The 12,600-nt window shown below is 39.7% G+C and overlaps 1 protein-coding gene across 3 annotated transcripts in view; it reads left to right on the top strand.

Annotated features, from left to right (window-relative positions):
* Nucleotides 1–10,564, top strand: part of MRPS6 (mitochondrial ribosomal protein S6) — a 90,025-nt gene extending 79,461 nt beyond the window's left edge. For all 3 annotated transcript variants that reach the window (XM_089512044.1, XM_089512046.1, XM_089512043.1), the window contains one exon: nucleotides 9,951–10,564. In XM_089512044.1, coding sequence (XP_089368170.1) covers nucleotides 9,951–10,131 — 181 coding nt within the window. In that variant the 3' untranslated portion in view covers nucleotides 10,132–10,564. The remainder of the gene's footprint in view (nucleotides 1–9,950) is intronic.
* Nucleotides 10,565–12,600: the final 2,036 nt, after the last annotated feature.

Below are 12,600 nucleotides of genomic sequence, written 5' to 3'. Positions count from 1 at the left end.
AACAGAGGCTGGATGGCCATATGTCAGGAGTTATTTGATTGTGTATTCCTGCAAGGCAGGGGGGTTGGACTGGATGGCCCTTCTGGTCACTTCCAACTTTACAATTTTGTGATTCTAAATCATGTATTGAGCAAATGGTAGAAGACTTTCTAAAAAATGATAGCCAAAATAATTTGGGTATTAAGAACCCATTTTCCTATATTTTAAATCAAACATCCTAGTTATTGACAATGTAGAATGCTCAACTTGACATAACATTTTTAAAAATGAAACAATATGATAGAAACAATGAGGCACTCATAGATATTAAGACATTCCACTTTTCCTGAAATCTGTTGGTGATATTGAACAAAGGGGAAGTACCCTAACTTTGCCTTGCCTTACCTTTCATTTCTTCTTTTCCTTTCTTTTCAACTGTACTCTATGGATCAGAGTAACAGATCAGGGATAATGTTTTTATGACACAAATTGAATACAGACTGGAGATGAATTGTCAGGTGCCCTTAGGTGAGCTGAAGAAGTGAAGTTAGTTTATCTTTGACAAAATGGCACAGTAACAGGTTTTATGACTTGTACCTGCATCCATTACAAAATTTGGCTTAGAAGTGCTGGGCAGAAATAAGACCTGAGATATGTGCAGGTTCTCTGCTTGGATTGGTATTTTTAAACATTAATTAATGATGTAGAATCAGGAATGAACTTTTGGCTACCAATTAATTTCTGAAGCTTGCTGCTTACAACATTGGCCGTTAATTAATTTAACCCTCATCACCTTAGGCAAGAAAATTGAATAGCCTTACATCACCTTTTGTTATAGAATTCACACATAATTAGCCCTACAAGGCCGATATTTTATGAGATGGTCATCTAAAATATTGTAAAGAATTGTCCCTAGGTTTTTAGCTACGTACAGTTTGTCTTGTAGCAGACAAAATAGTACTGTTTTCAAATTGTGTTTGTTGAAGTTGTTGGCAAAAAGGAGATCTGAGAGTTCTCCAGAACAATCCACCCGATGTGAACATGTGTTTCGGTTTTGGATGTTTAGGTATTGTAGAATGCTCTTAATTTGGTATCCACAAACATTCCTGTGGAACTGGAACATTTTTATATTCTTCAGTTCACTTAAATTCTTGTAGAAGTTAAAAAAATACCCTAGATTTCATTATTCAGAATAGATTTTTAATGTTAGGACATGAGCATTAAGCCATATCAAAGGCTCGGCTGGAGGAACTCATGAAAAATACATTTATTAGTGGCTACTAGTCATGATGGCTGTATACAGTCTTCAGATTCAGAAACAAGAATGCCATTTTACACCAGCTGCAGAGGATCAAGAGTGGGAGAGAGCTTTTGCACTTAGTTCCTGCTTATGGACTTTCTTTGGTCACTCTAGGAAATGGGATGCTAGACTAGATGGACCCTTGGTCCGATCCAAGAGGGCTGTACTTTTCAGATGGAAACATGCTGAGTAGCTGTGTTTTAAAGTAGTGGTTTTCAACTTCTGATTCATCAGATGTTTCAGACTTCCAAGTCTATGTAAGCCATAGCCAGCATAGGTAAAGGGCAACTATTCTGGAAGTTAAGGTCCCAAGCATCTGGAGCACCAAATATTGAGCACCACTATTTTAGAGAAAACTTTTCTGGAAGGAAACTGTGGGCAAAGCTATAAAGGGAGCTCTTATAGTTTCAGTCACGTAAGAACCTCCTGTGCTTATATTGTATGTCATTCCAGAGGCTTATGAATAAAAGGTGAATCTCTTGTGAAAGCAGAACATCTGAAAGCTGAGTTGAAACTATTTTATCCTGGGTTTCAACAATCCCTCTCAAAAGATTTTGCTATGCTCCCCCCTCTTTCCCCTTTTAAATTTCAGTTGTGGATATTCATGTCTAGTATATTTACTAGCAGATTGGATCATAAAACTTGCTTGGCACAAGTTTTTTTGTTGTTGGATGGCATTCTAAATAGATAGACTTGTGTGTAATCAGATGCTAGAAATTTTCATGAGTAGGTATTGTTTGGTGGACGTGGCTGTGTTTCTCAAGGACTTTGCCCACTTCTGAGCTGAAGTATCCTTTCTGAAACAACAACAAAAATTTGTTTTAGCAAACTGGATTTGAATGTATCCTGTAATGGGGCCTTGTGTTTTGCCCGGTATGGAAAGACTGGAGCCACAGTTGTTACATGAAACAGCACTGAGGCTGCAAAATCCTAAATTCATTACCTGGCAGTAAGCTACATTGAACTACATATGTGGAAGCCTCTACTGTTGCATTTGGAAAACCTTTGGGTGGAGCATGTCAGTTGTAGTCCCAGTTGGGGAGGGTTTTGCCTTTGTTGGACGTGGAAACCTCAAAAAGTTAAGTCTTTGTCTCCCAAGACCCACATGCCCAAAAGGAATGGCCTCTTCCTGCATGGATATCCTTCCATGCCATCTTAACTGAGAACAATAACATCTCCACAAAATCTAGGCCTGTGACTCTAACATTGTCACTCCCTCATGTAATTTTAATCATTTTTGCCCGATGAAGAAGCCACAAATCTTCGGAAGCTTGGGTCATGTATTTTGTGCATTTTGGTTGGTCCAATAAAGGTATAACTGTTTTGTGGATTTTTGCTGTTATTCTAGTTTCCTGTGGAAAGTGAGTTAGACATATATAGGATTGGCCTGTAGAAAGTTTTGACCAGTATACAGGGAAGTCAGACCATTACACTAATGAGGCACTGTCTAGCCAATCTCCGTTTACCCTCCACCAGCCCAGCCCTGCCTGCTTCTTTGGTTACAGTAATTTCTCTCTCCATTATGTTATTTTGCTCACTAAAAAGACAGCTCACTTTATCTCACCCCACCCCCCACCCCCCACCCCCCCATTAAAACATGATTTTAGACTACTGAGTTTGAGTAATGGATGGCTGTACACACGCAAATCATTTCCACAGTAAGAGTCTTTGTTATATGGAGTGTGTTGTGGTTCTGTCTTGGGTTATTGCAGTGACACCTTGGCTATGGTAACACCATACCCCAGTGGCAGAATGTACTTTACTGGTCAGTGCAGCAAAGCCTTTTTCTTCCACTGTTGAGATTTGGTCTTGTCCTTGATGCAGGTAGCTTGTTTTTTTTTCCTATCGTAGGAGGGCTGACCTGGAGAGCTCTATTTTGCATAGAATATCACAGGAGCTGCAAAATGGGTCACTTGATCTTTTCCAGAAATGTTTACTGGTAGTGTCCAGCACCTCTGGAATTCTTAGCTTGCCTCTTGCATGGTGGTAGACAAGGAGCTATTTTAATCTTCTCCCCAACCTCACAATCCATGGTATTCATCATGACTTATTAAGGCTTCTGGGGCAGAGCTTGAAAATTATGATGCTATATGAAATGCTGAAGTTAGCTCTTTATAAAAGATGGAAATTTTCTGGGCACTCGCTTAACCAGGTTCTCCCTTGGGCACCTTGTCACACTAGATCAGCTGAGAACAGTTTTCCCAGTAGGACTCCAAAGTAAGCTTTGGCCCAGGTGCTTCTCTGATGTTGATTATTATTTTTTTTTCAAAATCTCAGCAGGGAATGCAATTGTTCAATATATTTAAAGTCCAAGGATTTGAATCTTGCTCTGTGTATAATTAAATATCCACCCCACCCTCTCCCACCACTTCTTTAATCTGAAATGAATAGTCAGAGAAACCCCCATTTAACTATTTGTAGCCCTAATTCATTGAAAGTGGGGAATTTTATTTTCCTGTAGAGCTAATGTGGTGTGGTGGTTTGAGCCTTGAACTATCACCCTAGAGTTCATGGTTCAAATCTCCATTCAGCCTTGGAAATGACCTGGGTGACCTTTGGCAAGTCACATTCTCTCAGCCTCAGAGGAAGGCAAAGAAAAAACAAACCCTTTGCCAAATAAATATTGCCAAGAAAACCCTGTGATAATGCCTTAGTAGTGTTGCCATAAATCTGAAATGACTTGAAGGCACACAAGAACAACAATTTAAGATGACCTACTATTTAAAACCACCCAGATTATTGTAATGTATGTGGCTTCCCCCAATGAATCAGTGGGATTTTCCTAGTTTGTTTGCTCCGCAGTTGTAAGGCAACAGACTTCTTCTCATAGGAACCATGTTTCATCAGTTTACTGATAAAAGGGTTTGATTGCATCTCTGTAAATAATCTTTGGGGCGTGTTTCCTTTCCTCCATTCTCCATCCCTCAACACAAGACCACCCCAGGTTTTGTTACTCCAGTGAGAAGCAATAGCTTCAATATTTCCATGTCCCTTGCTTTAAATGAAGGCAAATGTGATCCTGGTTTGCATGTTTGGAGAGCTGTGCAGGTTTGCACAAAATACCTCTGTTGGCTTGATAACCTGTTTCTTTCTCTTGATAGGCAGAGCTGTGGCTCTAGTCCTGAACTGCAGTTGTTTTCCTTTTTCTTTTGAACATACTGAAGCTATAATTACAAAAGGATAAGAAGATCCTTTCTCAAGCAGGCCCTCTTGTTCATAGACAGAGGTCAGTTCTTTGGCCTGGCTCCAACGCTGAAAGAGTTGTCTGATGCTGCTAATCTAACTGCCTTGTTGCAACTGCTGCATTTTTTTTAATCGGTAGATAAAATTTCTGGCTGGTGAGAAGGCACAACAAAGACAATGTAGCCACAGCTCATCTCCCCTCTACACACACACACACACACACTCTGCCTTCAGTTATCATCAGCTCTCACTGCGGTGGAAATTTCCACTGTCTGCCTTATGTGAGCAGGAGAAAAAACCCTGTGAAGTATTATAAATCATCCTTTTTAGGGGATGGAATCTATTTCTGTTTTAAGGGCGTGACATGACAGAAAGCAGCTCCAGTATTTATTACATTTAGCCATATAATAAGAAAATTTAGTGAAACATTAGAAAGGAGCTATGTTGGGAGGATTACTAGCAAAGGATGCAGACATTGTGGGCTCCAAACATACATTTTACACCGTTTTGTTTTGGCAGCATTAAATGACCACAACAGCACTCCAGTACGACATATTAGGGCTTCTCCTCTTGTTCAGTTTTGTTGTAAGACTTCATTAATACTTGAATGCTGCAAGCTCTGTCTGAAAGGCCACAAAGAAGATCTCCTTTATCACAGTCAAGTAAAACAGAGTTCCTCAGTTTTCCACTGTGTGGAGAGAGGTAGTCAGATAGCTAGATAGGCTGATGTCTTTACGAGCCTCTCAGGCTTCATAAAGGATTCTGTACTTGTCAAGTTAGTCTGATGCATGGCTTATATGTAATATGTTACATATTTCTCTCTCTCTGTGTGAGTGTTTGTGTGTATTTCCTTATTTAAGATATTATACATCGAGCCAGCATTATGTTCATTTGAAAGTCTTTCTTTAAGACTTTGGTGTCCATAAGAGTGTTTTCATTTCCATCTGTATTGGGAAATGATAAATATTACTTAGTGTTGTTGAAATGTGCCTGTGTGAGAGTAGAGCCAAGGTAGTATCGTGGTTTGAATGTTGTACTTAGGTAGGCTTGCCATATCCCGCCTGGGGGCGGGTCTGCACGGTCCCGCCCCGGTTTGCCCCCGCCCCCAGGATTGCCCCCGCCCCCGGGCTGATGGGAGGATTCCCTCCCCATTTGGGCTCCGCCCCCACTGAGGGCGGGGGCCCAGGCTGGGAGGGAAAGCCTCCCTGAGGGGAGGAAACCTCCCCGTTTGGGCTCCGCCCCCCACCGAGGGTGGGGGCCCAGGCCAGGAGGGAAAGCCTCCCCTCAGCGAGGCTCCTATTCAAATGTAGGACACAAAAAAATGTGTCCTACATTTGAAATTTTTGTCCTACATTTGTCCCGGTTTGGAGGTCCTGACAAATGGCAACCCTATACTTAGGACTCTGGGAGACCAGGGTTCAAATCCCTAATCAGCCATAATGGGGCTGGAGCATCCACAGATTTTGATATCCACAGGAGGTCCTGGAACCAAACCCCAGCAGATACCAAAGGGCCACTATAATTGTAATAGTTGGGCTTATTTATGTCAGTAAATGCATCTAATTGTGTTTGTCCATTAGTCAGTTTGTCCATCATGGCTAAATCCTTATGTAGCACTGAGCAAACAGAAGCAATTGATTTGTCCATTCAAGAACAATTTGTCCATTTGTCCATTCAAGAACAATTTCTAAAGCCAGAGAAAGAGAGACTTTAGACCTTTATCCAAACTTTGAAGTAAGTATAATTAAGAGTTAAATACCATGTAAGATTGTATCCAGTTAGCCCCTCCTTCTGATGGAACAGCTATTTTTATGATTCCTCTTCATGCTACAGCTTCCTGCATTTCAGAACTATATTGAAGTGCCTGAAAGAGGAACTGAAGGAAAGGAGGCGGGTTGGGGAAAGTCCCATTATGCATGTGGAAGTGCATTTATTTGTTTCACCTATAATTTCACTTGTTTACTTAGATTTACCTATGGATTATTACCGAATCCAAATATTTCTACAACATTACATTTTACTGCATGTTAGATAACTTAGACAACATCCTCTTCAGTAAATAGAAGATTAAAAAAAATTTATATGATGGAGTTTAAAAACGGATGAGTACCATCTGTGAATTATTTCCACCAAATCACATTTTCAGATATATAAATGTGTTTTATATAAAGAAAATTATTTATATGGCTAAGCAAATATTGGTCACTTTGAAGTATAATTACACAAAATAACATGTAGTTACATGCTTAGAAAGGGGATGTAGTTGTTTGCCTTTCCTATGGAATCACTTCCAGTTGCAATTCCAACTCTGTTGTTGTTTTGGTAGTTAATGCACTCACACATCACCAGTTTGCTAGTCAGTTTGCTTCTAGCATCGCACTGATGCTTCAAAATCCAAAATATATGCTAATCTGGAAAAATTGAAAATCTTTGGCCATTATGAGAAAGTAATGGGATGTAACTTAAATTAGAAGAAGATTTATTTATGTAGTATATTAACAAATCAGTGATGGCCTTCTTCCATTAGAGAAAAAAAAAAGCATTGGGAAGGTATGAATTCACTTGCATTGGGGTACATGTGAAGATGTACATAGGTACCAGTGGCTGGTGAAAGGGCCTTCCTTCATACCAGCTCCCACTGCTGTGGCCTCAGCAGGAAAGAATAGCCAGCATTTGCTGGACTTAATCCACTCCCCCATTGCTATCCCCTTGTATTTGTGTTTCATGTCTTTTTACATTATAAACCAGCAGGAAAGGAACTGTCAATGACCTGTCAGGTGCTTTGGGAGCCTTTTTGGTGGGGGGTATAAATGCTCTAAATAAAATAAATTTTAAAAAATATACTTAGCACTCTCCACACAGGTCTTGTTTCAGCGGCAGTTCCTCCTCCATAATTTGTTTTTGATAATTTGTTTTATTTATATACCGCTATTCCAAAGATCATAGCGGTGAACAGCAAGTAAGCTAATTAGCAAGTTTTTCAGATGCCCATTTAACCCTGGGATCCCTTGTTTGGAACACCTTTTGGGAGAGAATTGTACTATAAAAGTGGTTGAGGAATGATGAAGTTTCTGCCATCTCGCTGCTTCTTGGTTTTAGATACTCATCTCACAAAGCACCTTTTTCCTAATAGATTACTGGGTTTTTTTTTTGTTCCATTTAATATACAGTAACTCCTTCCTGAAAACAACACTATTGCAGCCTAAGGGGACAAAACATACATAAACTTTCTTTCTTTCTTGCTTGCTTTTTTGGTCAGGGTGGAAATAGCAGACAGGAAATGTTTGCCTGAATGCTGAGAATTTCAGGCAGTACTGGAAGAGTGTGAAAATTGAATCTACAGTGTTGGCAAAGGCCTGGAGTTCTACAGTCTGGCATGCTGAGCTGAAGAATGAATGCCAAGCAGCTTGAGTTGGGGCTGCCAGTCTGTAGGTGTCATTTCTGCCCACAGTGGCATAAATCCAAGGGTGCCCTGGTACTTAACAGAACTCCCCACACCTCCTTCTTGAAGCCATAAGTGCTGCTCCCTTAATGGCTCTGAGGGATTTCCTGGTTCCCTAGAGGAGGATTTTTGGGGGCTCAGCGGGACTGCAACCAGAGAAGAGCACCCCTTTCTCCAGTTCTGCTGATAGAAGCAGCTCCAGCAGCAGATGCAGGTTCCTGGTTTTAATTTCTTAAAGCAAGAAAGCAGTAAATGCCTGGTGCTTCAAACTTGTTTTCTTGCTTTTTTTGAGGGGGGGGGGGAAGCTACAGTATTTTGTTGGAGTTCATGGTTTTTGACAGACACGTACATATCTTATGGTATATAATTGTAGATCTCTGATAGTGTGCATCTGTTCTTTGTAGCCTTCCCCAAATGCAACATGACAGTCTTGCCCCAAGGAATATGAAGTGCCCAGAATGCAAAGTTTTCTTCATCATAATCTCTACAGTGCCTTTTCACACAAGTTCTGTTAGCTGTGCAGCTGTGCAGAGCAATAAAAGACCCTCTGGGAGCCAAGCATTACTTATTAAAAAAAAAGTTGAATCCTGTTGTGATGTTTGCACAGAAAATATTAGGCACTTGGCTTTCATGCAAGAGCTGGTGAATAATTTGGCAGAGTATCAGCACCCTCCTCTAGTACCATCTAATGAACCAAGCCCCATACATAGAGTTGCACTGAGACCGCAGAGAAGGTGGTAAAGGGTGTTCTTCAAATAGTTGTCAGCACATTTCAGTCACATATTTAAATCTTCTTCTCCTCCGTAGAAGCCTCTATTGAGTTTATTTTGAGTTGCAAAGAAACAAGGTTTTCTTCATCTCTGATGAAGAGCCTGTCCCATGGCAAAGACTTCTAGAATATGACTAGATTTTATTTGTGTCACTGAAGAAACCACATGTCTCGTCTACACAAATAACCATTTGAACAACAGTTAACTGATAAGCAGTTGTGTTTACTGATGTGAGTTTGGACTGCATTATGTGTGCAATAGAAAGACCAAATGGGGGGAAAAACTTGATTGCAGCAGTTCTTGAAAAGTATGGTAACATTATTGCTTGTAAAACTCCCAGGCAAGTATGTTATTATTCAGCCAGGCTAGTGAAGTGTTTTGATTGTCTTATCCTTGGTCACTTCCTTGATTGTGCTTTTACCCATGTTTATATTTTGCTTACTTTTTGTAAGCTACCTTGAAATCCTTAAATATCTGGTAGTAGCAAAAGGTTTTAAGTAAACAGTATAAAATAATTTTAAAGAACGCGTAATTGTTTCTTCTGTGAACATTGGTCTATTAAAGCCTGTAAAAAATTCCAAAGAATAGTTTTCTTTAATACTTTGTTTATTTATTTAATTTACATCCCACTTTTCTTCCAATTTGGGAATCCTAATATAAGGGGCTTGATAGATGGGCAGATCCGTGCCGACCCTTTTAGCCCCACATTGTTACATCAGTCACCAAATGGCGTGGCAACAATGCGTTCCCTCCTGGGAGCAAAAAGAAGCTGCCTAAAGCAGCTTCCTGGAAGGGGTGGATTGACGTGCATGCCCCAATTGCATCACTCCCTGCCAGCACCATTTGGGTGCTGCACAATGCTCGCGCCATCCTGGCGCTGCCCATGTGGAGGCGGCAGGCCATGATGGTGGCATCCTGGCGACTAGGGCTTCTGGGCATCTAAATGCCCACCTCATCTAGCCCTAGTTCGTGATGAGGACGCCGCAAGCTGCCTGTCTGTACCAGGCCATAAGTTAAAACCATAGATAATACAAAAGATAAAAAGCAAGTAAATAAACAACTATATTAAAGACATGAATTCAAAACAATTTAAAAGGCATAGTAATTATGTTTACACATATTCCCCAATTAAAGGGCTTTCAATGAAGACCTTGGATCTTTTAAGCCTGAAAGTCCAAACAAGTTCTGTTTGATTTTGAAACTACAGTGATACCTAAGAAAAAAGTGTGTAACATATCTAATTATTATTATTTTTTTGCTTTTGTTTTTTCTCCAGGTATTTTTTGGTAGATTTTGAATCTTCACCAACAGTTATTTCAGCCATGAAGGATCATTTGGGACGTGACATTGATGTAATCAGGTCTACTGTTTTAAAGCATCGAATGATTAATGCAGAAGAATGTATGGGCATTATTGAAGAAAACAATGCTGATAAACTAATTGGGAAGAAAAAATAAATACTGGATGATTAAAAAAGAATGGGACAAAACTGAATAAAAACAGTTTTCCTTTTGCATCATTCTTTTTAACCACCTTGTAATAGAAGACTATAGAGAGACTGTAGCCACTAATTCTAATCTAGTGAGTGTATAATTTATGCAGAATTATCTTTTGGCTATTTTTCTTTCATATTCTTGTCCCTTCTTTGAAAATCTAGTTGTGTGTTCGCCTCTCCTTAATGTTACATTTGTTTTTGAAGATTGTCCTACCCTAAAACTCTACTGACAAACTTTTACCCAACAAAGTGGGACTTACTTCTAAGTTATAATGCAGGACTGGTCAGAATTTTCACATTCTGTACATTTAACAGCAATGTCCTCTGTGATGTATATACTGTATAATGATATTTAAAAATGTATTTGAATGTAATAAAGTTATAAAATGAACAGAGATTGGTTTATAAAGAATATAAAAAAGACAAAAATAACCATATGAGTTCTGTTCTCTAGCATATTGCTTTTTGGTTTCACTGTAAGTAACCCTCTTTGGGTATTAGTCCATCCAAACAAAGAAAATTATATTGCTATATTAAAAATATAATTTTAGTTTTCATTTTATTTTATTTATGCCATATGACATTTTGTAGTCTTCAAATATATTCTTAAATTTAATTTCTGTTGGCTTGTCCTTTTTTGTTCTGATTTTTCACTCACTAAAAGTGATTCTTTGCAAATGGATAGATTTGATAATAATAGCAGCTTCCTCATTTTATTAGTATTTAATGTTCTTTTTGGCCTCCTTCAAGAAATCACGAAGATTTCAGGACCTTACTCTTTTTTCAAAATTTGAGATGTGCAGTTATTCCCAGTTGTCCATAAAATCAATGTTACTCTTGAAAGGAGAGGAAAAGTGACTTGCTACAACTAATTTGAACTACTGTGATCTAGGTGCTTTAATTGTGAGCTGCATCCATTGTATTGGAAGTATTTACAATCAGTTGCAATCCCTGTTTAACTTACAACAGGGGACTTCCATTGGCCTCCCCTATAGAGAACCACTTAGATCCATAGCAGCAGAACAACATCAGGTGCTCCAAGGTCATTCACTAAAGATGGGGTGAACTGGACGGTGTCAAGCAACAAAAATGCTTCCCAGAGTATCTCCCACAGCATTATGAGGACCACCATCCCGATGCCCATTTTAACATTCTCTCTGTTGAGAAAGGGACTTGCCTGGCACTTGGAGGACTAACATTTCCAAGCTCAGTCATACTCTGGCTTCATGAGTTTCTCGTACTAATTTGGACAGTACATGAAAGGATTTGACCAGGGCCTGGAGGACTTGCAGCCTTACCTCTGAATGTTTATTCAAAGCCATAGCTGTGTCTTATGTCCAGTCTACTTCATCAGATTTAATGGGATGTCCCTGCCCTGTCTCTCCCATGCAATCGCATGAAGATTATCACACAATGTCATTATCGCATCCATGACACGTTCTTATTGCACTATCATGATAAGATTTTCAGACGATGTCGTGCTTGTCATGTACTTCTCTCACTCCTGAACTGGCATAGCCCCGTCAGTTTGTATTAACGGAAACTTGTGTTAATACAGTGACAGGGCCACTGACGGGACAAGGCCTGGATAAGCGTGGACACAGTAAGGATGGGAGCGATCCCTCTTTATCCCTTGTGATAATCTCCAGGGTCTCTGAATGCTTATGCGGCAAACTTCTTTCTCCCAATTAGCCTCAAAGATGCTACACAATATCTTTGTTTGAAGGTTTATGTTCCAGTTCAGAAGTGGGGAAAGTGCAACCTGCAGGGCATATGTGTTATAAATCCCCAACACACTGTCTTCAAAACCTACCAAAATATGCTGAAAAAATTGGCTGAAAACCAGATCCTCCACCAGCCCCCAAGTGCAAACCAAAAATAGTTTCTAGTCATTTGGGATCACACTTTAAATCAATTAGGTGTGTAGGCCACTAAGCAGTACAGGGAGAAAACTGGTCCTCACTACTGTTCTTGACCCTGTTCTAGCTTAAATGTATTTGGCCATTAACAAGGCCTTATAGTACTTGAGCATGAAAAGTTATGTTCATATCTGCTACTGATTCTTTTCTAACAAACAACAATAGAGGCATATTCTATTGATTCAAGCAAGAGGAGGAATGTGAAAACACACCATGCCATCCTTAAGGTAAAAGCCGGCCACCATGCTAAAAAAAAAAAAAAAAACCCAGAGGGAAACCAAAGGCATTAGTGTCTAATGTCCCTCTTCCAGTGTCAACTAGAGAGAAACTGCAGCCACAAAGATGATGGATTCCAAATACTAAGCAGGCATCCTGACCACTGAACCTACCAACTGCAGCAAAGATTTGTATTGTTCAGATGTTTTATTAGTGTCTAAATACATGCCTAGATATTTCTTTCTCCTCAGCCAGAAACCTCTGTGTGAACAATCCACTCGTTGAGCAACTGAATT

This window comes from Sceloporus occidentalis, unplaced genomic scaffold (genome assembly GCF_023333645.1).
Source record: "Sceloporus occidentalis isolate IW3139 unplaced genomic scaffold, rSceOcc1.0.p SCAF_2, whole genome shotgun sequence".
Classification (NCBI taxonomy): domain Eukaryota; kingdom Metazoa; phylum Chordata; class Lepidosauria; order Squamata; family Phrynosomatidae; genus Sceloporus; species Sceloporus occidentalis.
The sequence above is the reverse complement of the archived record's forward strand: the minus strand, read 5'-3'. Positions and strand labels throughout refer to the sequence as shown.